The following is a 26184-nucleotide window of genomic DNA, read 5'->3' as shown; positions in this document are numbered from 1 at the left end:
GGCAGAGGCGGACCACCCGGCCCGTTTGCCCTTTCCAGCTCCGGTCAGCGTTTTTGTTTCTGGGGTTTTTTTTAAAAACAAAAAGGAAAACAGTGACCGGGGAATTCTGGTGGGTGTAAACTTTGTCAGCTCGCCTGTCAGACGGGCAGGCCTCGTGGTGTGGGCTCATGTTGCTGTGAGTACACTGTTGTAGCCTTGGTGGAGGCTGAGCTTGCTGAAATGTGTGTAAAAAGTCAAGGCTTAACGGTAAAAGTCATGAAAATGGTTTTATTATGCTCCTCGACTTTTCTGTGTGTTCTTGTCTGTGGTACTGCCAGTGCTTTAAACATTTTTACAGCTTTCAATGTGGGAAAGATTTAATGCATTATCAATGTGCGGAGCTGCCTGCCTCTAGCGGCAAGTGCAAGTTTCAGCTATATTTGTCCACTGTGATCAAAAGAAATATTGATTAAGCCTGAAATAGCATTAGGATCCTTGCAGACAGAGGTGGATTTGGGTTTCAAGCACAGCTTTCACGTTTTATCACACACAGGAAATGCACGCTTCTTTATAGCCTTATGTAAGCAATCAATACTGTATAAAAAATTCCATTGCTGTACAAAAAAAAAACCCAAAACCTCTGGCTTTCTTTAAAATACAAAGAATATATCCCTTTATTGGCTTCATCGCCTGTGCCACGAACAAGTTTTTGCAGGTTGCTCTCCTAAGGAAGGGGATTTTATGGTAACTGGATATTTCTTTGATGTAGTCCTATTTCTTTACACAGTATTATTTCCCTGACAGCAACATGCATCAAAGAGTACATTGTTTCCTTTTATACTACTTTTCCTTTTCCAAACATTACTTAGATCCAAATCTTGGATTTACAGGTGGTTTTGTGCTGGGTTATGATGTCTTCTTTTTCAGTTGCATTGTATTACATGATATTTTTTCACTTTGTGTACTGCTATGCTGGTCTGTGTCTCAGTGAATTGTAAGTCTAGATCTGCAGAGAATAACTTTAGTCCTCTTATAAGCACATAAAAAGCATTGAGTAGAAGCTAGGTATTTTTTCACGTTCTTATTATTTCACCTACTTGGTTAGACACAGGGTTCACATGATGGAATTCAAAGTGGCTGTTGTACCCATCAACAACATGCTTTTTTCTGCTGATAAAAAGTTAAAACCACTAATGATTTATTTTACTTTCTAATGGCTGAGCATTTAGGGTCCTGCTACATCAAGCTTTTGTGGGGTGGAGAAATTTCTCCCAAACCTATGAGGCAGGAGAAGAAGCTTTTTGGAAGAATATCTCTTGAGCCTGGAGGAACTTGATTTCTTACTTCATAGGAAAGCTGGTTGATGTTTATGGAAATCAGAATTATTATTTTCTTGGATGCACCTGTTTTGCTGCTAAGGAGAATCATCCAAAATAATCAGGTTAGGGTGCTTCTGCATGTAATAGTATGTTTCTAAGGGTTTAAACAGAATAAGTGTTTTAGGCCTCAAAATAAATTCCATGCATTAAAAAAAAAGGATAGGAAGTTTAATTGTTTAACTGTAAGTCAGGCATTTTAAATGTTTCAATGTGTCTTTAGCTGAGCTGTGCCTGTCTGAAGGCTGCAGTAGTAAGGTTGGCTGATTTGGGAAGGGAATGGGGACGCGGAGGTGTGTTGGGCACTGCTGTGTGGTGACAAACAGTTGGCCACATGCTGTAGCTTTCAGATACGTTACTGTGACTTAAGTCAAGATGAAGCCACTTTGCAGCAGGTGACTTAAAAGTAGCTGCCCTTGGGGGCTTGTGTTGTAACTGCTCTCCCAAACTCACCGCCTGGCCAGAATAAATTTGCCCCCCACGCTCAAAACCTATTGACAGAATGTGGGAATCTTGCCCTAAGTGATTTGGATCGACGTATTTCTTATGAAATTATTGAATGAATGTTAAGTCCTTGTTGTCTTTACGTCTTGTACAGAATAAGGTCTTTTTTGCACAGACTTTGTCATATTTTTGTGTCCATACTGTGCTAAGACAGCAGGTAGAAAGTAGTGAAACAAAAAACTTTCACATTTGGCTGCTGTTTTTTTAAGTAGTACCATTTATTAAAAACACACTGGATTTTGTACCCTGTATCTTATTAGATCTTATGTTTTATATATAATTTATATTTGTTTAATATATATAATACTTAAGCAACCAAATAGCCAGCAAGATGATTCCACTGAGAAAGGATAAAATGAACTTCTTAATGCCTTCCATTACTTTTATTCTGGAGTCTGTCTGGAGTGCCTGTTAAAAATTGAAAAAACTTATTTTAAGAGATACTGCTATACCAAGATACTAAGGCAATAGAATTTTTTTTTCCTCGTCATATTTGACTGCTGCACTTTTCATTTTTGATGAAATTCATGTCAGATTTCATGGAATCTTTCCAGTGATTTTGAGAACTACCAGATTTTTAATTTCTAACAACAGCATTTGTGTCTTTGAAATTTTTTTCTACGTACAAACAAGGTATGAGCACTGTCAGAGCTCAGCTGTTCGCTGTTTCCTCCACCTCGATGGTGCGGTAGTGTTTTTAAAAGCAGATTCTGCCTATCAATGAAAACAAAATCAGTTTTAAGACATGTAATATAGCAAGGATGACAAGATTTTAGATCAGCTCATATAGTCATCCATGAAGGAAACGCATCGTAGGTCCTGTAAGAAATTCATTTGGCTTTGTGGGCTGGAACATATCTGTTGAGAGTAGCTTTATCTCTGCAGCTCTTAAATAGTCATTAAAATGATCAGTCCTGTTCCATTTAGGGTACTGAATCCCATAAATTCTTTATAATGAGGATCCATCACTTTGTAGTGTTTGTGCACTGCTGCAGTGAACGATTCTTATTCATTATGGGAGTCCATAAAAGCTACAGCAGTGTAAACGTAAAACGCCTTGATTGTTATTAAAAAATTTCATATCTGCCCCTGCCAGACCATCATGGCAATAAACCGACTCTGGTTCGCATCAGAATCATTATTATCTTTGTGGGTTTTGCAACTGAGTTTGTGAATAAATGCCGTGAAGGAGGCGTTGGGGTGCTCTCCGACTGCCCTGCTTGAAGGGAATGTCACGTAACGTCCTGGTGACCTTCATGGTCCTCTCCAGGTGGAATATGTGCCTTATCTGGAGCAATAAAGATGTGTGTCCTGCAGGTCAGAGTTGAGTTTTATCGGAGCAATTTCTTCTCAGCCCAAAGCCCGTTGCTTTTACCCCGTTTTCTGATTCATGTGTGTATACACGGACTTGAATATATACTTTGTATTTTTTTATTTGTTTTTATAGTTACAATGTTTCCTAATAGTTCTTATATTTCTATACTTACCGACACTCGAATTTAAACAAACCAACCGCTTTCTGACCTTTTCTTTTTTTTCCCCCCAAACAAGAGTACAGTGGAGAACCACATGTGGGTTATCAGCAGTCTGCCTCTGTTTATCTCAGTGAAATTTTCGGTTAGTGAGCTTGCCTGCCACCCACCACTCTTACACAAATGTCAGGTCTTTTAAGTTGCTGTTCGTTTTATTGATCCATTTTAAGTTCCCTGTGTTGAGAAGCGTTTCAGCAGGTTTTGTGGAACCGTTAATTTGTGCCTCTGTGTTAATATATAATTAATTTATTTGAGTAAAAGCATGGCTGTTTTTAGTATTAGAGTTCTTTTTGTAAAAGGTTCCTTGTGGTTTATAGCAAGTGTCTTGTGAGGTTATTTTTAGTTCAGCCCCATATTGTGTGTGTCTTGTTCTAGCTTTTTTAATATACAAGATGTTTATTTCAGTTTGACTGGTTTGGAGGAGTGGACCATTTAACACTTTTTGGATGAGAAAGAAGTTTATCAAGTATTTTCAATGTAAGCAACTGGCAGTAACTAGGTTGTCATTAGGCCTCTAATGGGAGTTGAAGTGTCCTTTTTTGTGCCATACTCATAATTTTCAGTTCATATTCTCTTCATGGAAAGTGATTTGTCTTGTCCTTACCCAACTGCTCAAATAGTAGTATTCATTTAAAATGTTGATATGCTATCCAGTAAACTTGCTGACCATAAAATCATTTTCTTTTGTCTTAATTTTCTAATACTCTTTTAAGATTAGAAATAAACAAATTTTAAGGAGCACATGCTTAATTTGGATTAGAGTCACCTTTAGCATGGAAAAATGACTGTCAGTGTTTTCCCATGACATGCAGAAAGTAATCGTTACCTATTCTTTATACAATGGGGATTTCTTTTCCTTCTTACTCTTATATCTTAATTTTTTAAGACAGTTTATCAGGAAAGGTATGCTATTGCTTCTGTGGATGGGAAATAAAACTTTATCTCTTTTCGGATTTACAGTTCTGGCTGAATTGTGTAAACAGTAACAGTCACTGCTGGGTAATTTTGTAAGTGGCAAGCATTTTTGTTGTTGTTTTGCCATCTTTTTCTTTGAAAGCTGTCATGTATTTACAAAAAAAAAAGGAGGAGTAAGAACTAAGATTTTAATCCCTTTAAATTCAGTTCTTACAGCAGAGTTACTTTCTCAAGTTTCAGAATGAAAAAAGCATGTTATACTTAATGAACCGAAATCTGGCATTAGCTGTTAGATCTACCACAGAAACCCTGAAACAATGTAATTCCTCTCATTGTCTCAGTTCTCTTAAAATATAAACAATACTTGCCAGGACATGTTTGATGAAATTCATTTGTGGAAATTATTAAAACAAATAAAAGGCAAATTAAATTAAACCACTCAAATAGAGTGTTTCAGCACTGGTGGTAGTTGTCACTCTGTCCTGGTTGTGTTTTTGAATGGTGGAAAAAAACAGGTCCCAGCTGAGCCAACAGCTGCAGTTTCAAGGTCTTCTAGATGGAAATGTAATAGTTATGCAAATTCTGTTATACAAGAAGTGAATTTTTTTTTTACTACATCCATTATCTGTGAGCTTTTTTTTAGCTGTGAGTTTCTGTGTTAAGAACAATATTTAGTTCTTTGTTTTAACAAGAAAATACTTTACCCATTCCACTTCAAGGAAGTATGAAATGACCTTAATTCTGCCAAGATTAATGTAGAAGTATGACTCTCAGTTTCCACGGTTCTGTGAAAGTATCAATCGTATGAAAAGGACCTTATTTACTAGAGTAAGCCACCATTTTTTTTGCATTTTCAGAATAGTTAGTTATGGCTGTTCTTTACTTGAATTCCTTTAAATTAAAAAAGTGGCATTAATAAGAGCAATCAGCTCCTTAAAATGCTAACTGACATATTTTGACATTTGAGTGCAATAAAGAGCTCTAAGGTATATCTGAAAAATATAACAAATATGGGAGGTCAGTGACAGTAAAGGAACAAACCAAAAAACCTGAGGATTTGTCAAAAAGTACTCTGCTAGCAGTTTGCAGAAGCAAATGCTGAAAGGGCCCCTGCTGATCTTGAGTCTGACACTATAGTTCTGGAAGAGATTGTTCTCCCTAGTATCTAACATCAGATTTCATTTGAATTTCTTTAATTTGTGTCTTACCTGCTCACACTTCGTATTTTTAACTGAGTATTTTCATTGGTTTTATTCAAAGAGTTTGAAGGCAATGTGAATTTGATGGCCATCCCTTTGGCTCGTGTTTTGCATCCCATTAAACCCTGACTTTGCGATATTGTTTTACTCAAGGAGTCTGTGCGGTTCTTCTAGCGCTGTAGCTGTGGTGTGATCAAGCCCAGGTGAGGAGTTGCACACACATCTTGCTCTCTGAGTCACAAAAAAACCCACCAAACTTCAAGTATTTGGGGTGTTATAACACTGGTATGCATGGTTGGCGGTGTCTTCTCTCAGTAAGGTCTCTGAAGCTGTGTGTAGGCGGAGGCTTAAGCAGGAATCGCAGGAATATGATGGTTGAGAAGCCCAGAGTGTTTGAAAATGAGGACACAATCTGGAATCGGAAGGGCTGTGACTCTGCAGGGCCTGAGTGGGTATCACAGGCTGTGAGCAAGAAGAGCTTTAAGAACATTGGGCTGCAACATAATGGGTGTAGTAAAGGACTTGTGGAATGGTAGTGGAGAGTGTTAAGGTAGAAGGATTCGGGGAGTGCTTAATTTTAATCCTCCAGTGTTGATCTGTAGGGCTGTTGCAGCTGTTTCTAAAAGGGAGAATAGGACTGGGTGTGTGATTTGTAGAAACATCAGTTGTGCTGTGCTAGGAGGGATTAATTCAGTTGAGGTGTTGCCCACGTTCACCAAATGGACTGATCAGTTCTTGTAGTGTAGAATCTGAGATGCTGTATAATATTTGTTCAGTGATAAGGACCACTGAACATTTTGTTTATTTGTTGATTTTATTTTATGTAACTGAGATCTGAGCTGGAAAACATTTTCTTTATACTGCTATAATGAATTTACTGGAGTGAAAAGTTGCTTTCAAATCTCTAGCCCAGACTACCCTTGAAAGCATTTTCAAAACACAGATATTTATGTATTGGGCAGATTGAATTATACCAACCCTAAGATTTTTGCTTTGTTGTTCTGGCGATATATACAGCATCTGGGAAGAGGCAGAGCCGGCAGCTTCCCCTCCTTTTCTCTAAGTGTGAGGGCTTTCCTCAGAGTAATGCATAAACCCTCTGATCAGGAGAAATGCAGCACAGCGTGAATGGGGTAGCTCTGAAGAAATTTGAGTGCCTTATAATTGTGTAAACTGAACAGTAATAATGGAGTAGTGTGCAGTACAACTCCTTGAATATCTCCCTTTGTGTTTCTGAACAAAGTAGAGAAATAACCTATATACACAGTACTGCCAAGTACAGAGGGAGAGGGACTAAAGGAATAATTGATCTGAAAGAGCAGAAGATATCTGTGCTTCTGTTAGAAAGTGGGCGAGTCTGGGAAATACTGTCTTCCCAGCTACAGAAACTATGAAACCTGCTTAGCAAGTGAGACACAAACTCAGTGTGTTGTCTGAGATCACCTAGAATATCTATGCAGAGCAGGGAATTGAACTAAGCATTCTCTGGGTCTAAGCTTGAGTTGTCATGAGCAAGTAACACTTTGGGCTCCTGTTCTAGCTTTGTTGATAGCTTCTCTGTGATTCTTCCCCATGTTCAGGGGAGGTGGGAAATGGCCAAGGTGGTGTTAGTGACTCTCTGACTGACAGACTTACTTAATGATGGTAAAGCTCTTAATATTTTCTAGTCAAGAACCTCACAAAGGTGAAATTAGATGTTAGGATTTTATGGCCAAGTCAGTATCTTAATACCTTAATTGGATTTGTGTAAATGTGTTTTAGGTCTCCTATGTGATTAGAGATGAAGTGGAGAAGTATAACCGAAATGGGGTGAATGCACTTCAGCTGGATCCAGCATTAAATAGACTCTTCACAGCAGGCCGAGACTCTATTATAAGGATATGGAGTGTCAATCAGCACAAGGTAAGTAGTGAGAGGATTCCTGAGGCTAAATCTACTTTTTACAACTTATCGTGCTAGTAAGCTGCCTAAAGGTACACATCTGATACTGATTTTAACAGCTGCCAATTATTATGGTAGGCAAATCATTTTGATATTGCTCGTACTGTGAAGTCTTACATAGCTATGTAGTCCTTTCACAAAAAGATTCTGAAATAGTGACTTCAAGCAACTCTGCATTAGGCAGCTTTTGGTCCATTTGAAGGCTGAAGAAAATGTCACAACAGGATCTGGTCATCACAATCTTTTCCTTTCACGATGAGATATTATAAACTTTTTTTCTTGATTTGCAGCAAGACCCTTATATAGCATCTATGGAACATCACACAGATTGGGTAAATGATATTGTCCTCTGCTGCAATGGTAAAACATGTAAGTATTTAACAGTTTGAAAACTACAGAATTCAGAAATTGCGTATAAAAGTATATTATCTGCTGCTTTAATTATTTTCTATCTTTTCTTAGCGTGTCAAATTAATTTGTGATCTGTATTTGTTAGTGACGTAAATTTGTTAGTGTAAGCAGATATTTTTATGAAAATGTAAATATATATCTATATAAATGATCCTTTTAATCTTTTTGAAAAGCAAAAATAGTGACATGAATATACTCTGAAGTCATATGTAAGCCACTAAAGTTTGTTCTTTCCAATTCAGTGATATCTGCTTCTTCAGATACTACTGTTAAAGTGTGGAACGCACATAAGGGGTTTTGCATGTCAACACTAAGGACGCATAAGGTAAAAAACATTGTCTGTAAATACTGTATGTTATCACTGACAATCTTTTAAACATTAGGATGTAGACTTCAAATGGATAATGTTGTTGATTCATGTCCTTATATTTACTTTATTGTAGGATTATGTGAAAGCCTTAGCATATGCAAAAGATAAAGAGCTGGTAGCGTCTGCCGGGCTGGACAGACAGATATTCCTCTGGGATGTAAATACTCTAACAGCACTGACTGCCTCAAATAACACCGTAACAAGTAGGTGCTTGGGGAAGGGAGCATGATTTCTGAGATCAATTTAAAACTATAGATACCTGTTTCTGTGTGTACATAAAAAAACGTGAGAAACTGTAAGATGGTGTATGTACTCAGTCTTTTTGTTACGTCATACAATAGCTGAAAATCTAGAGCAGCCAACAGTTGTGACAGTTAGAGTAGAGGACAGGTCTCTTTGAACATTTTCTCCTGAAGTGTAATGTGCTGGTATTCTCTGAAACTTGATAGAGCTTTAGCTTCAGAAGGTTTTTTTACTCCACAGCTAACCACTTGTCAAAATTTTCCCTTAGGTTATTTTTTGTGTATTGTAATTTGGTTGTTTTTTGAGGATTATTTTGTTTATAAATATATTGCAAAAATTGCAGTACAGGTCCTAAGGCAGAACCTGGTACATTTATTGAACCTGTCTGAAGAATAAAGTTACTAAAAAAATTTAAATTAAAAAAAAGTGTGAAGTAATACTAAGCACGGATTACATGTGAGGAGAGCACACTAATGAGATTTAACTCAATAGTTAGATCACAAGGGGAAACTGTCCATAGATTCTTATCAGGGTTAATCCATAATGTTATCGTCATCTTTTAAGAAGTGGTCTGTTCTGCTTCTCTGTCCCAATAAAGACATTATAGTAAATTATGAGGTCTTTCCCTTCAGAGCAACTCCAGCACCACTTTCTTCTCAGAATAGTTGAGATAGAGCCAGTCAAGTCCAGGAACTGTGACACCAATGTTCAGGCTCGGTTAGATTTGATTGCTCAGGTGAATAATGTAAACTGGAGTCATTGGCACCCTGGATTGTTTTGCCTATTTCAGAATATATTTTTTCAGAAAGAGCTGCAGATTGAATGCAGTGTACTTGGCTGCGTGTAGGTAGGTTGGAAAAGTAGTGCTCAAACTGGTCAATGTTTCTCATTTGATACTGTTTGATACATGTTTAAACAGTAGCTGGCTCTCGGATGTAAGCATTGGGAAAGAACAAACCAACTTGCTACGCACTGCCACACTTGAATTTTCTAAATAAGACGACTTGCTTCCTCATGCATAGGTTAGGAATGACTCAAGAAAAATCTGCAAAACTAAAATTGGGAATTCACACAACATACTTCTGTAGAAATTTCAGGAATATGTGATTCTGAAAAGAAGAGGCAGGCATATAGTTATCTTGGTGTGGTTTTTTGGATTACAGTTTTGGCTAATTCTGAAAGGTGTGTTAATTTTACGGATTTGTTAGCATCTAAAACCAAAGGTGCATCTGGTGGACAGAAGTGTCAGTTCAAATTTGTTCTGTGTACTTTTTAATGTAAGCGTAGCCTTATGCTGGCATTTCTGTGTCACCTTCCAAAGAGGTGGCTTCCAGCGAGCTGCGTTGCACTGCAGAATGGTGTTGGGATGGCACATGACTGCGTGTAACTAAGTGGATTTACCTTTTATTTCCCAGAAGTTTACTTTCACTGAAACTACAGTTATTTTATCACCAAGCTTTGCGGATAACTGTAAGTTATGCTATCTATTGATTGCACAGGGATTTTTTTTTTTTTTTGGAGGAGGAATTTATTTGCTGGCTCACAGGAAAACTCAGTTGTGGCTTAAAAAAAAAAAAAAGGATTTCTTGAGCCGTGCAACAGTCATACAGAACCTAAATGATTCAAGGGAATCGTAAATGGAGTCGGGGGGTACTAAGGAGCTGATGCTTGTTCTGAGTCCAAGATCAAACGGAAGTGGAGGCATTACCTCTAAGATGACAGAAATAAATTTGCATTTCTAGAGTTAGAACAGTACTGCTTCATAAGGGGGAGGGAGAGGAAGCGGAGGAGTTGTTTTTCTTTCTTTCTTTCTGGTTCTCCCAACTAACAGAATTTCTGTTGAGAAGAACATGGTATATGTCCTTAAAGGAGATGGTTTTTCTCCATCCTTTCAAACAATATCGATTTTTTCAGAGTGCAAATGAAGATCGTTCTCATGCATTAATTTCCTATCTGATTACAGGGAAACGATGTACGCAAGCCAGCATTAAAAGGAAGCCTATTTTTAAAGAGTCTCTCAATCAGCATAACCATAATTTAAAATAAATGGAGAGGTTTTGCTTTTTTTTTTTTTTTTTTTTAACTCCCAGAAGAGGGTGGAAATTGAGATTTGCTTTTGTTCTGGCATAAATTCTGCTTCCTTACACTTAAGATTCTCTCTTCCATTCTTGATGTCCAGCTTATGATAACTCCGTCAATTATCCTTTCAGGAATTATTATTGTGGTTGAACACTGTGCTAACCTTTAGGAGTTTTCAGTTCTGCATTTTGCTTTCAGCTATTCTCTGGGGACAGTGGAAGGCTATCAGTTCATTTCAGCTGCAAATAATAGATTGCATTTGAAAGCTTACTTTTGGATAGCCATAGCTAGTGGCTAAGAGAACCCTGAAGTAAAGCTGCGTAATTTTTCCACTGTAACAAAATGTTTATGATACTGGGTCACTGTGTTAGAAACTTGCTTCCATCATATACATAGATCATTATAGAAAGTTTGACGTTTTTGCTGTTTGTTGCTATGCTCAGCAACCTGATCGTATGGTTCTGAGGCTTGATGATTTTCATTTGCTGGGTCTGTGCTTTTCCCAGTTGAGGGATTGGTACTTTAATCTGTCCAAAAGTAGACTAGGCTAGATGGTAGGAGATTCCTCAGCTCTGATAGCAGATGTGATGCTGAGGAGTTGCCATACGGTTTTTCACAAGAGAAAAAATGCTCACGTACCACATTTCAACTGTGTACCTTCAGTAATGCATCTCTGCTGAACTGAGAGAAAGGCCATTAATATCTGTGTTGATGTTTTACTGCTACTAGGCTTGGGAAAAAAAAAAATCTCTGTACTTAAATCCAACTGCTATGTATTACAAGATCACACAGAAAAGCATCATTCATAAAGTGGTTGAGAAGACAAAGAGTTCCATAATGGTGCTGGCACTGAACTGTAGTGTCAAAAGGGCACCCACGGCTGTGATGACCCTCGGTCTGAGGGGTTCCTTTCTTTTTCTGCAGCAGTAGATTTAAGAATTGGAATGGGTTTTCTCTAGCAGTATGCTGTCAGTAGGTGTGGGGGGTTTTTTTGGGATAGAGTGGCACTGTTTTCATCAAAGTGCATTAAAATACCCTAAAATACCTTTTGTGAGTGAATAAAAATGTTTTTCAAATTAGAGCGTTAAAATTAAAATTGTAATTTTTATTTTGAAATAGCTTCTTCCCTGAGTGGGAACAAAGACTCTATCTACAGCCTTGCAATGAATCAAATGGGAACAGTTATTGTATCGGGGTCCACTGAAAAGGTAAGCAAAACTCTGGTAAGGCTCATTCCGTCTACTTCAGTTCAAAGTTCAGTATAAAGAGACAATTTTACTCATTTTCATTGTCATGTCTGTAGCTGCTTTTGTGTTTTTAGTAGTGAGGGTAGGGACTTTAAGTGAGAGCGTAAGTGCAGGATACAAATACCTGCCTCAGTCTGAAGATGTGTGTATACCCATATAGCTTTAATCCACAGAAGAGACTATCACATCATCTTGTGTAACCCTCCTGCTGGCAGAGGTCATTATATTTCACCACAAGAGCTCTGACTCTGAGGGCCTGTGACTCCAACGGTTATAAAAACTAAAGCAGTTACCACTGGTGAGAACGAAGTGGTGCCAGCAATTTTTAAGATGCCTGCAGGAGGTGGGAAATTAAGTGAACTGACAAAGTTCAAGTATTCCCAAGAGATAGTCCATGTTCTTTGTTATAAAGGAAGGTGAAACAGCCTAAAGTCCCCTGTGAGTTGTTGTTTTATCTGATCTGACCTTGAAAGAATTTTATTTCCAGGTCAAAATAAAAATGAAAATAGGATACACCACCAAAGCATGTGAGAGGATTTTCAGAATCTTTTTTTTTGGCCCACATCACACTATCCTGTTTCCAGTCACTTCCATTCTTGAATTTCTTAAGAAGACAGAAAAATCCAGAGCAAGTGAAAATAAAATCAAGTGAGGAAAGTCTCATCTGATGATTAGAGGTGCATAAAATCTAGTTATGTCTGCCTTGTTCTAATGAAGTACATTTTTGGTGACAGATGTCTGTGTGTTTGAATTAAGCATCAGTTTATTCGAAAAGGCTTAATTTTCTGTAGAGAAGACACATTGGTGGGACGAGTGATGTTAATGCTGATTATCCGATATCTGTTTACCTAGGTTTTAAGGGTGTGGGATCCGAGAACTTGTGCAAAACTAATGAAACTCAAAGGGCACACGGACAATGTAAAAGCTTTGTTATTGAACAGAGATGGCACCCAGGTATGTGCTTTCACTTGAGGCAAAGGCATTTTACAGAATGTAGAAATGTCATTAATCTGTTTCAGTAAAATTATTTTATGTGGTAAATTACAGAAGGTGGCTGAACAAGTATCTTACAGATGTTCAGTATTAAGGGAGGGAGGCTGGTGGGTGAGAGCTCTGTTTTATTACAGGTTTGTCTAGCTATAGAGGGGATGGTTTACATAAAATGTCTGGAAATTGTGACTAGAGTTGTTAATCACCAGTCTTTCTTTAGCACTGTCTTAATGGAAAAATGTAGCCATAAAAATTATGGAAAAAAATTATTTCAAAAGACTTACATAACTGCTTGTTTTAAGTGTGATGGTTGTTGCTCAGTGTCTTTCAGGCAGCTCTGATGGGACTATCCGCCTGTGGTCCCTTGGGCAGCAGAGGTGCATAGCCACCTATCGAGTCCATGATGAAGGTGTTTGGGCTCTGCAGGTCAATGAAGCCTTCACTCATGTTTATTCAGGAGGAAGAGACAGGAAGATTTATTGTACAGATTTACGAAATCCTGATATCCGTGTGCTTATCTGTGAAGAAAAGGCACCAGTTCTTAAGGTAATTGAGTTGGTTTCAGAGAATCACAAAATGATTGAGGTTGGAAGCGACCTCTGGAGTCATCTGGTCCAACCCCCATGCTCAAGTAGGGCCACCAAGAGTCAATTGCCCAAGGCCATATCCAGAGAACTTTTGAATATCTCTAGGGATGGAGACTTTGCAACCTCTCTGGGCAACCTGTTCTACTGCTCGATCACCCTCACGGTATAAAAGTGTAATTGTATTGCATGTTGTCTAATGAGATAATGGCTTGAGGAATGAGTTGATAAAAAAACAAGTGTTGGGTAACAAGTGTTCATGACACCACATCTTCAGTGTATGCCTTTGTCTCCTAAATTACGTCTGAAACCTCATAGAATTCAGATAAATGCCTGGCAACTACTTAAAATATGCAAATTCAGATATTACTGAAATTTAATATGCTTCAAACATGAGAAGCTGGTTTTACCAGACTCTAGTACAGTTTTAAGAAACTCAGCCAGCGTTGCCAAGGTTTTGGACAAAAATAGATGTTTTCTAGCAGCAATTTATACGCATAGCACTGTGTTAGAATATATTACATGCTCATGGAACTAGGAGTCATATTTATTGTGAGTTTTTGGAACACCTAAACATGACATTTTCTTAACTGGAGCAAGCTACACACACATGTCTGAGTCTTGAAGAGACTGGTTCTTGAATTTTTTTTATTTTTACGGTCTGTAACTCTTAAGTGACATGACCTCGGAGCGTGTAGGAGTATAAGGAGTGTGCGATTGAAACAAATACCAGTATATAAGCAATCTGGCTTTCCTTGTAAATGACCTCTTGCTCAGTATGTTCAGATAAAATCCTGGATATAATAACATAGTTTTCAAAAAGTCAGAATCTGAGAAATTTTAGTTCAAAATAGAAAATGAAAGCTGTAGTCATCGGTACAAAGATCGGAAAGAGCCTACAATATCTTAGGTACAGTGATTTGTTATTGTCCAAGAAATGTAAGAGCAGAACCAAACATATTAATTCTGCTTTTTAATTAGTGCAGAACATCTTACATTATTTTTTAACCGCATGAAGTATCTGAATGCGAAGTAATTTGGAAAAATGTTGTACTTATCAAGCTGTCCCTTAGACAAGATTGCATCATGCTAGAAGCAATTCTGAATACTGAGTGTCCATGCCCAGAAGTTATTTGTTGAGTATTTGAGACAATTTTTCTGGAGTTTCAAAAATTACGACCCAGTTATTTTTTGTTTAAACTTTGTATTTCTTTAATAAACTCAAAGTAGCGCTGTTTCTGAGACACATCCGAGTGTAGGAGCAGGTCTACACGGAGCAAATATTAATTGAACAAAGGAAAATGAAGTTAAGCATGCCTGAAAGTGTCTGTGGTTTCGTTATTTAGATGGAACTTGATAGATCAGCTGATCCTCCTCCAGCACTTTGGGTTGCAACAACTAAATCCTCAGTGAATAAATGGGTAAGTGATACATTTTACACTCTGTGAATTAAGTAGTTCTGGGATTTGCAGTCTTGGTTTGGGAACTGTTGGACTGTTGCTTGCGATTTGGCTTTGACTTGCTGTGATCTGTAAGCTTTCTTTAAAGAAAAAAAACCATAAAATTATAATATTGACATTAATCAAAAGACATTTAGCTTTGAATTACTTCCTTTGCTATCTATTTAAGCAACTTTTAGAAATTATCTTACTTGGAACTGGACAGTTAACATCTCAATAGCAGCATGAGCTGGCAGTTACTACTCACAGGTAAAAGCAAAGTTTGTAAATTATTATGAATGTATCATTATTTTGTTTCTTTCTTTAGACTTTGAAGGGAATTCATAACTTTAGAGCATCTGGAGATTATGATAATGATTGTACCAATCCTATACCACCCCTGTGTACACAGCCTGACCAAGTTATAAAAGGTAAAGAGCTGTTTTCCAGAGCACCTTGTAAAAACTGTTATCATTAGCAGAAATGGTAGATCTTGAAGACCAGCTCAAGTTTTTAGTTGAAGTTTTTAGTATCAAGTACCTGAAACAGACAATGTTGTTATCATCTGTCTGGTGTTAGTTACAGTGAAAAAAACCTGTTAAAACCGTGGTGATACCCAAGTCTTACATAAAGTAGTGAAACCAAAGAACAATCACACATGTCGTGTTATGTAGTTTAATATAATTTTAGAAGAAAAAAAAAAACCAAACCTTGCTGTAGTGACCTTAATTCTTGTTTGTTTGCTAGGGGGTGCTAGTATTATTCAGTGCCACATTCTCAACGACAAGAGACACATATTAACCAAAGACACAAATAATAATGTGGCATACTGGGATGTCTTGAAGGTAAGTATGTAATTTTTTATTAAGCGTGTACTGGTTGATTAAGTATTTTGAACCTTTTGTATATACAAAATATATGTATTTAAGTGTGTGAGGTTCTTATGGTAGAAAGCGAGTCATTTTTCTGCCCCAAGAGAAAAAGCAAAGGACTGCTTTTTTGAAAGGGGGAGGGAGACTTTCTGAGCTTTTCTGCATCTTTGCCTGATGTGAGGCTGACATCTGCATTCACCTAAAATTCAGACTCTTGATTTCTCTCCTGAAAATAGGAACGTTTGTTTTGTTTGGGGTTTGTTTCAAAGAAGGCTTGTAGAGGCCCACGGGTGTGTCTGCCCACAGCAGTGTAGAATAGCATAAGAAGGCTTGGCCTGTGAAAAGGGAACCTGTGCTTCAGGTCCTGCTGCAAACCCACAGATCCCAAGCAGGTGCTCTCACTAGCAAGTCCACAGGTTATTCTGGGAGTGGGAATTCACCTTTTTAGCTGGCAAGATCACAGGCAGGAAGGCAAGACTGGAAGGAAGGTTAACAGGAGGAAGCATGGCTTCTGCCTGGTGTTACTTGCTCCTCGAGAGACTTGGTGTGGGGTTTCTTTATCTTTCTTTCCCCAATGACTGGGTAGAGGAGAGTGAAAAGTGTGCAGAGAGAAAGGACTGCAATCCTAGATGAGGGAGACAGTCAGCAGGTTCTCCTCTTGCAAAATTGTGTTTGAAATTCTAAATCTTTTTTTCATCTTGAACCATGCAGTGCCTCAGCCAAGATTCAGTAATGAAATGTAGCAGGCTCAGCTAACTTGCTGAGTTGCTGACTGAAGTGAGAAAAGAGGGAATTAATTTGGAGGATGTAGATCTGTACTAAAAATCATCTAGATGACTTTTGTGGAAAAGCAAATAGCTTTTCTTTCTTCCAGTTTACAGTTGGTTTATATTTGAGTGTTAGATCTCAGGACCAGAGAGAAATGCCGATGTTAATTTGTACCTTCGTTCGATTCTTATATTCTTTTATTATTAAGGCTTTCAGAAGCATCTATTAGAACTTTAAAATATATATTCACTTAAAAGATGGAGTTACTTGCCAGGCCAAAGTGTCTTCTTGTGTGTAAGATCACTGCACTCTAGAGCTGAGACTCTGTTGTGGATATTGGAAGAAAAGAGTGAGGTTTTCTTACCTGTAGCTACACACTTCAGTCTTTGCTTCTTTTCCTCGATTTTGAGGAAGTCTTGCAAGGTTACAATCCTTAGAGTTTGCTCAGGGTGACTCTGCAAGTCAGATAAAGAATTTGGGTGTTAGCAGACTTACTTGAAAAACTTTTAAAAGAAAAGTATGAAATAAAACAGGTAGACAAACTAAAACAGAAGAAAAGAATGTGCACACAAATTCTTACTGCTGTTTCCACTGCCAGTGGTTGAGCTGAATTTGTTGCTAGATTTGCAACAAAACCAGGTGTTTGATGGATAGTTGTAGTGAAATACTGATACTGATGGGGAGAAGAATGATGGAGGATGCTAGAAGACAGCTATCTACTCAGTGATAGGGAAAAAGTTGTTCAATTTTTTTGAGGAAGATTTGAAACTTCAGTTGTGTGTTCCTGGGCTACAGCACTCATGGAGAAATCATAAGACATAATCATTCCAAGTGCATATGAAAGTCAAGTAAAAGATTTGAGGTATCGATATGACTCAAAATTTAAAAACTTGCATGTTTCTTTCGGTGTATACAGGCATGTAAAGTTGAAGACCTTGGGAAAGTAGATTTTGAAGAAGAAATTAAGAAGAGATTTAAAATGGTGTATGTGCCAAACTGGTTTTCGGTAGACTTGAAAACTGGGGTGAGATACAAATCCTAAATCTATTTTTCTAATGTCATATTTCATGTGTTTCCATATACTGTTTGTTCACAAAATTTGGCATGCTCCAGGTTCTGAAGAACAACCGTAATTTACCCAATGGATTAAATGTGTTTTGAAGCAAACCAGCAAATTTTACCTCAGTTCTTCATAGTCTGAATAACAGATTTTTATTAAATTCTTTTCTCATGGTGTGGTCAGTTCAAATCCATCAATACCGATTATGAATTAATACGGTTTGTTAAACAAAGTGTACTATTATCCATTCCAAAATTCATTGATTTGTATTCCCAGCTAAGTATGAACAAAACTTGTTGAATAGAATTGTTTTTGAAAAGATTTGTTTAATACAAAACAACTATTGCATTCCTCTTCCTGGTGGTCTTTTTCCAACAGATGTTGACAATTACTTTGGATGAAAGTGACTGCTTTGCAGCCTGGGTTTCAGCAAAGGATGCTGGATTTAGCAGTCCAGATGGCTCTGATCCAAAATGTAAGTTTTAACAAATATCAATGTTTTATTGAGACAAAAAAGCAGAATAAATTCCAGTATTTGTTTCCAAGCATTCCGGTGCCACATATGTCAGTAGCTGGTTGGATTTTAGGGCCTGTTTTCTTGGCACTAAATTCTGCAGAGAATCCTCCAATGAGAATGTTTGCTTTTTTCTGACACACTCAGTCATGTTCAGGTTTTCTATGTAACTTTGTTTTAAAACTTAAGGAAACAAAAGGGGAGAAAGTAATATTCTTAAACTTGGAACCATTAGCTAATCTAGAGAATGGTATAGGCTCTAAGCTAAAAGTAATGATTCTAAAATTAGCTTTTTCTGAAAGATTGTAACGTATAGTGCTGAGATTGTGATAAGCCCATTTCTGTGCCCAGAAATGATTTGTTTCAGGGACAAGACTACTCAAACTTTCCCAAAGGTTTTCCGCTGTGAATCAAATGTAGAATATGATGCCGACGGCTTTTGCATTGCTGAAGTTCTGCCTTGCTGTGTCTTGACAGTAAACCTGGGAGGGCTTCTGCTCCAAGCACTTCTGGAGTATTGGCCCAGAACACATATCAATCCAATGGATGAAGAAGAAAATGAAATAAATCATGGTTAGTATTCTAAATTTTTCCATTTTTAGGATTTGCCCATACATTCTGTCTGTTTGTATTTCTGCCTCTTTAAAAAAGCTTGACTTGCTGTCTTATACCTGTCTCTGTGTGCACTGCAGGCTAATGGTTTTTGGTGCTTTTTAATTTGTTTTACACCAAAATCTGCTGAGTGGCTTTCTTCTTCTGAAAGTATCAGCAAAAGTCTTAAGAACTCTAGTCCATAAAAAAGTGAATAAATTATTTTGAAGTTACAGAAGCTTGATGAAGAACAGTTACTGACGAAAGTAAGGCTTGACTTGGAAATGAAAGAGCCTAGATAATGACAGCAGAGAGCTCAGTGATTCAACATTAGCCAGTATTCACTTGACATAATTGCAATTTGTTTCTAGGTGTTGTGAACAAGATAAAATACTTGCTGTGTATTGGAAATGGAGATTTTCCTTTTTTTTTATCAAGCTTACGATTTTGTTAATATATGAAATACATTAGCTGTAGGTGGAAATGATGCTTTTTGGTCTATGTATATGCAATTTTAAGGCCTAGTGCAATCTCACTGTTGTCTATATTTATTTTTTTCCCAACAGTGAATGGTGAGCAGGAGAACAGAGTCCAGAAAGGAAATGGATACTTTCAAGTGCCACCACATACGCCAGTTATTTTTGGTGAGGCTGGAGGACGCACTTTGTTCAGGTATAAAAACTTACAGAGTGTAAATTCAGTAAATAGTCACCTCCTCTGTGCAAGCAGAAATATCATCAGAATATAATACTTGCATCTGTTCTGTACTTTGATTTCAAGACATGATCTTGACAGGCAAAATAAGCAGCTGTTAATGATAATTTTGTGTTGTTGTACTGCATGTCTCAGTCCAAACACCAACAAGGAGTGGAGTTTTACAACACTAAGAATCATGTGTGTTGTAGCTTTTGAGTTCTTTGTGGGTTCCCTCTTCCTTCAAACTGAGTAACCAAACTTTGTTTTAGAGTGAAACTGTGCTACTTTAAATTCTTGTAGAACTACTCTTACATGTCTACTGTGCTGGTCTTTGAGGGTTAATGACTCGGGCAGGAGGTTCTACTCACTAGAGAGTTGGTTTCTGCTCCCAAAGTTATAGCTGGTGAGCCATTAGAAGGTCCTAAGTTCTGGCAGGTAGGAGCACAGGTTTTGTATTGTAATGTGTATGTACTGAGTATTGTCCTGTATTTCTTTTCATTCTGTGTTGAAAAGCGTAAATGATAAAGGATAGGTCAGAGATAGTTTAATCATGCTGGAAAAAAAAATCAAGCTTTCAAATACTGTCGCTGTTTGAGCCGGCTCCCCGGACTGGCAACAAAGAACTATGTGGCCACTCGCTCACTCCTCCCCTGCAAAGGGAATGGGGAGTGAGAAAATTCAACAAAAAGGCTCAGGGATTGAGATTAGGACAGGAAGGGATCATTCATCACTTACGGTCATGAGGAAAAACCAGAGTAGGTTTGGGGAGAAAACATAAATTTAATCTACCGCTAGCAGTTGTCAACTAGATCAGAGTAGGATAGCGAGAAAAATACACAAATGAATACAACTCGATCTTAAATAGACTTCCTCCCCCTTCTTCCTGGCTGCGTAGCAGGGTGGGGGGTGAAGGGTGCAGTCCATCTGGCCATCACCCATTGTCCGTGGCAGTCCTTCCTTCTTGGGGAGGAAGAAGGGCTCCTCGCTGTCTTCCCCAGCTGGCACGTGGTGGCCATTTCACTTGAGGCGACCTTCTCCCTCCGTGTGAGCCCTCCCTACCAGCCTGGGACCCACCTTGAGGTGTATCCTCTGCTCCTGTGTGGTCTCTCTCCCATGCTGTGGGGTCTTCCGCGTACCACTGCATCTTGAAAACCACTATCAAAAACCCCACCAGACTCAAACCCATGACACATACCTTGAAACATTTCATCTTTACTGACAGTGGATTTTAATTTTGAGGGACGAGAGACGCTTAAATTTGTCGATTTTGTTTTCCCAGCTGAATAGACCTTTCAGTCCATGAATTGATCAGTAAAACAGGGTAGCCTTTTTCAGCTTTGAAAACTGATTTTTATTTATTTTTTCTGCAGTGTCAATGTATTTACATTGTAGCTGGGGCTCAATATTTACATCCATTGGGTGCTGGTGGATCTTAGGTTTTACACAGCTTGTTCTCAAGAGAACTCACTGTTGGAGGGAGCAAGCCCTATTTGTTGGACCTAAAAGGTGGCTCGCAGGACTCTCTGACAAAATACTTAATTTGAGTCTTTAAAATTACATATGGCTTTGTTTTGGCATTGTATATGCATTTTTTTCAAATTGGTTTTATTCTTTCCAGTTGGTGACGGCTTAGCAGACACTTGGCGTGAAAAGCTCACTTTTCCCAAGAGGGAAAGAATTGCTTTATGCCAGCTGCCTTTCCCCTTCTCCTGACTGTTTTGTACTTCAGTGCAAAACATACGCGATCCACGAGCAAAATATTAATTTCTCTGTGCCATACCCTGTAGTCTCCTGAGATACTTCCCCTGTTTCTGCTTTAAGGAGCTGCCTTCTTCCTGCAGCTACTTTTTCTGGTCTTTACAGAAACTTATGTGATCACTTCCCCAATAAGTTGGACGCTGTGAAGGGTCAGCAAACCGAGTTCAAGCTGCCTGCCCATTAAAAGGGCAGGTCCGCTCCCAAAAGCTTTTTAATGCATGTTACAATCATTATTTTCGTTCACAAAGATTATTTCTCTGTGTCTCAGGTTGTTGTGTCGGGATTCAGGGGGTGAAACTGAATCAATGCTTCTCAATGAAACCGTGCCACAATGGGTAATTGACATCACTGTGGATGTAAGTATTAGGTCTGTAGATTTGGGGTTTTTGGTTTTGTGCTTCAGTTTTGTTAAGTGCACAGGATCTGAAGCGATGCTTTTAAATTTTTGCTCCATATGTAAAACAAGTGGTGTCAAGGTCTGCATTCAAGATGCTTTGAGATTAATTTATTTTTTCAGTGTGTCCAGTTAAGATATTTTTGCTTATTTGCTTTTGACAGAAAGTCTTAGAAAAAGAATTCCAAGCATAATTGGTATCGTTTTCAAGTGTGGAGCTCAGGAACAGAGAACACTCTTCATATTGCTGCATTTTTTTGTTACTGTATAATTTCCTTTGAAATAAATAATAATTTATATTCAAAAGCTAGATGATACGTGCATTGGCTAAATTGAATCATCTTGGGAGTACGAGTAATTTGGAAGTTGGCTATGGTGGTTATGTTGACTAAGAATCTGTCTTGATTTTTGATAATTAGGAGCTGAATATACTTCACATAGCAGCTGGTGGAAATAGGAGCTGATAACAGTTGGTCCTGAATTAACACTTTATAAATTTGTTTCCTTCTAGAAAAACATGCCCAAATTCAATAAGATTCCCTTCTACCTCCAACCTCATTCATCATCAGGAGCAAAAACTCTAAAAAAGTAAGTAATACGTATTTTGAGACTCAGATACTGCAGAACGAGAATGGCAAGCTCAAAAAAACGAACAAAACCACCTGTTTGCCAGAGAACTGTGTTGTGCTTGACGAATTTGTAGAAGCTTCTTTTTATTTAAAGCAGCATCTCTCTGAAGCATTGAATTATATCAGAATATTTGAAAGAACTGTACGTTTCTTTTGGTTTCAGTGGGCAGTTGCTTAAATTTATGCTCAGAAATATCCGAGAACTACTGAAATTCGACTGTCTTTTGCGGTGTTTAGTCAGAAAACAGAAGAACTTGCAGATTGTTGCACTGTTCAGAACCAGTTTTGTATTATGTTCCCTGTTGCTGTACAAAGGGAGAAGCTGCAAAACCTGACAGCAGGGAATGCAAGATAGTGTGCCTGTCGCTTTAGCTCTGACTGGAGGCTGTATAGGTTAGAAATCAATGCAGGTCCTCAGGTAGGAAGTCAATGTCATAGACAGCATGCCTGCCCTTTATAAGCAACAATTTGGGGTATTTTCTGCAAATGCCCAGTTCCTCTTTAAGTCTTGTTGAATTCTTCACATCCGAGACAATTGGTGGAAGAGAAGATTTTTGTGTGTGCTGTGGAAAAACTGCTGCTGCTTATTACTTTAGAGGGCCCCTCTGTTAATGTAGTAGGGTGAGCAGCGTGTTCTGGCTTGCCTCTTTTATTATTTCGTATCCTCTGTTCTTCTCTTATTAATCCCTTTTCTGTTGAAAGAATGAGGGTTGTGTACAATACTCTTCATCTGAGGTTTGCTTTTCATTCAGTCTTTTGAGTGTCTTGCCACTTTTCTAAGTCCCTTCTGCTGTATGAATCTTGGAATACATCTTCCGAGGTCCCTTCCAACCTCCAAAATCCTGTGATTCTGTTATGATCATAATATTCTGGATGATCCTGATAAGCTCTTTATAATATGATTAACAGTAAATTAGTTATGTACTTGCATAGTTGGCTACAGATAAAGGTATTGTGAAGATAAATACAGTTTCTCAAGTTTTTTCTTACCAAACTTCACTTACCTTGCATAGAGACCGACTGTCAGCAAGCGATATGCTTCAGGTGAGAAAAGTGATGGAACACGTGTATGAGAAGATCATCAACTTGGATAACGAGTCTCAGACAACCAGCTCTTCTAATAATGAAAAAGCAGGAGAGCAAGAAAAAGAGGAGGACATCGCTGTGCTAGCAGAGGAGAAGATTGAACTTCTGTGCCAGGACCAGGTGAGTTACTTGGGCCATTTAGGCTGTCAACAAAACCGGTGTCTAGCAGTGTGAATCAGTTGGGAGTTTCTGAATACTGAGCTTGCAAACATGCTGTAGATTATCTGTTGTCTTTAAAAATAGGTAAATGTTTTGATCTCACGTTGACACGCTGCTGACACAAGTTCAGACAGCTGCAGATAGCCATATCTATGTGTAGTATTCCTGTTTAGTTTCATCTGACTCGTAGCCTTTATAGGATTAGTTTACTCATGCTCTACAAACGGACTTATAATTCCATGGGGTTTCATTTCTAGTGTTCTTGGAATGTTCTGAATTCTCTCTTTCTAGCAGAGTTTAAAATTTGTCGAAAATCATGAATTGTCTAGTAAGTGCATGAAGATAAAATACTGACAAGGTGGTTGTTATATGAATTTTTATGTTACATCACTAATAGCTTTCAGTTACGTTTGGGTTTACTTGCTAGCTGAAAAATCTACGCCTTTGCACGGCTCATCGTTGATGCCAGTTCACCCATAGGATTGTTTTGCCAAGTGTTGTTCTCTCTTTGCATTTCTGGCAATCAAGCAGATTTGTTGAATAAAGATGATATTTTATTTTTTTTTTTACTGTTTAGGTTTTGGATCCGAATATGGACCTCCGAACTGTAAAGCACTTCATTTGGAAGAGTGGAGGAGATCTGACCCTTCATTATCGCCAGAAATCAACGTGAAGGGAGCGGCAGACCCGAATGGTTACTTATTTACTTGACCATACTGTACTGGTTCCAAGAGTAGTACTATAGAAGCCCACTGAACCCCTAAGGTAGATGAGACTTCTAATGACTCAGTATGGATGGAAAGTATACATTTAATTGAAGTGACTAATAGATCTGTAATATAGAGGAAAAAAAAATAATCTATATGACTTAAACTAAAGTCTGTCCTAGTCTCAGCTGATGAGATGGGAAGTCCCTGAGTGGTTCGTGTTGTGTGAGGTGTACAGAGAATGGATGATATTCCAGTGCAGACTTTTGCTTCCTCCCTTTGGCTTTTGTTTTTCTGGAACATAATATCCTCATCTGCTCATGCTTGGTATGAAACCATTTTGGCCATATTAGTCGCTGTGTTCACAATATAATTTGGAACTGCACACGAGGTATTTTTCGTACATTCCATTCATAAAGTTCCTGTAATGACTCAAACATTTCTACCACTTAAAAAAAAAAAAAAAGATGGAAAACAGCAGAATATAGACATCACATACTTGAAAGAATCGGCCCATTTAATTGCAAATGAAGGGTTTGTTGCTTTAGAGAGCTGTTGACATGCAGATAAGAACACTAGATAAACGTTGTAGCAGGGTCAGTCCAATGATGCTGTGCATCATAATAGAGTGAACATGCTTTGCAGCAATTAAAGAGATTTTTTTTTTAAAAAAAAAAAAAAGTATAACTACTTCCTGCACTGTGTCCTAGGACTTCTAAAGACACACTAGTCTAATTTTTGGTAACTGTGCTCCAAAACGATGTGACGTTTTGTTCAAACTTCAGACCATTCTGAAAATAACTTCATATGTTTAATGTTTAACTTTAGACACTTCTCAGCAGATTTCATATTCATAATATAAAAATACTTAATCTTGTTTTCCGAAGTTTTATATGCAGTTGTTCTTTTGTTATAGATTTATGCAGATCTTCTTTTCACTGTTATTTCTAAAAATCTGTGACTGTCATAGGCTCATAGGAATCTTTTATAGAGTTTAACTTATTGGGGGGAGGGGGTAAGGGCATTTCAGCTTTTGGTGAGAAAATGTGGGGCTGTCTCACAAAACCATTTGTAGCCAGAACAAATTATAAATCCTCATAAAGAAATGGTGTAAAAATGACTCTTGTCTGAAGCAGAAGCACAAGTGCCTTCAAAGGGCAGTATATTATTTGAGTTTCTTCAGGAGACATATGCTCATGCCCTTCCTGTATCTTGCTATCAAGATTTAGGTTGAGGCCCTAAAGAAAGTCCCAATAAATTATATTACTGGGATTGTAATGGTCAAACAAAAAGTAAAATATTTTTCACCGTATTTTATTTGAAAAGATAGTCAAATCTTTACCTTCTGCACTCTTAACCTAGCTGAACAAACCCATTGCTTAAACAAAAAAGGTGGTTCAGAACTAAGCTAGCATGTCCTTTTCCCTGTCTTTTGAGAATCAGTTTCAGTTTTTAATCCCCATTTTTGCATATGCTCAGACCCAATTGTGCTATAACTGCACAGTTTTATTGGTATTTGTGAATTCAGTGGTTAAACAGAACTGTAACTTTTATTGATAAATTGTCCTGACTTGTATTTATTAATAGCAAGGGTCTATGCTTGTTCCAGTAGGCACTGTTTGGGTTTGGTTTGTTGTTTGGTTTTTTCCCACTTGTCTTGCTGTCCCATTGTATACATTGGAATTGCTCCTGGTAATTTTGTTTGAAATCAGCCCAAGGTTGTAATTTTATTTTTTTTTTTTTTTCCCCTTTCTAACCATCCCAAAACACGTTTCAGGAAAGATTGACAGAAGAGTCTGCAATGCCAGAAGGGTAAATGATGTTTCACAGTTGTATAGAATAAAAGGCTTTAGTTAAAATGTTTTCCAGTTGTTTTGTGTGTTGGATCAATTATGCAGTGTTAGAGCTTGGTCCATTGCCATGTAGCGGTCGTGCTACGAAGGGCTTCCAAGTCCTTGGAAACCTCAATTAAGGGAATGGCTGAGGAAGTGGCAGCGCCTGAACAAAATCCCTTAAAGATCATCATCTTTATATGGCTGGGTGTGAGAATTTAGCAGACATTCAAGCCTTCAGATCCAAACTGGAGAATGTGCTCGAATCACGCTTTTTGCACAGGCAGCACGTGCTTTTATACCACGAAA

At 37.9% G+C, this 26184-nt stretch overlaps 1 protein-coding gene across 1 annotated transcript; it reads left to right on the top strand.

Moving 5' to 3' along the window:
• Nucleotides 1-5873: 5873 nt before the first annotated feature.
• Nucleotides 5874-24466, top strand: WDR48 (WD repeat domain 48). The gene is made up of 19 exons (XM_009872906.1): nt 5874-5969; nt 7267-7407; nt 7737-7815; nt 8100-8182; nt 8301-8430; nt 11669-11757; nt 12649-12750; nt 13108-13332; nt 14717-14791; nt 15138-15240; nt 15557-15654; nt 17366-17473; nt 17888-17984; nt 18501-18596; nt 19181-19286; nt 21337-21424; nt 21974-22050; nt 23105-23297; nt 23914-24466. Exons 1-19 carry the CDS (start codon nt 5874-5876, stop codon nt 24007-24009), a joined length of 2082 nt encoding a protein of 693 aa, XP_009871208.1. The 3' UTR covers nt 24010-24466.
• Nucleotides 24467-26184: the final 1718 nt, after the last annotated feature.

Source organism: Apaloderma vittatum, unplaced genomic scaffold (genome assembly GCF_000703405.1).
Source record: "Apaloderma vittatum isolate BGI_N311 unplaced genomic scaffold, ASM70340v1 scaffold2517, whole genome shotgun sequence".
Classification (NCBI taxonomy): domain Eukaryota; kingdom Metazoa; phylum Chordata; class Aves; order Trogoniformes; family Trogonidae; genus Apaloderma; species Apaloderma vittatum.
The sequence above is the reverse complement of the archived record's forward strand: the minus strand, read 5'-3'. Positions and strand labels throughout refer to the sequence as shown.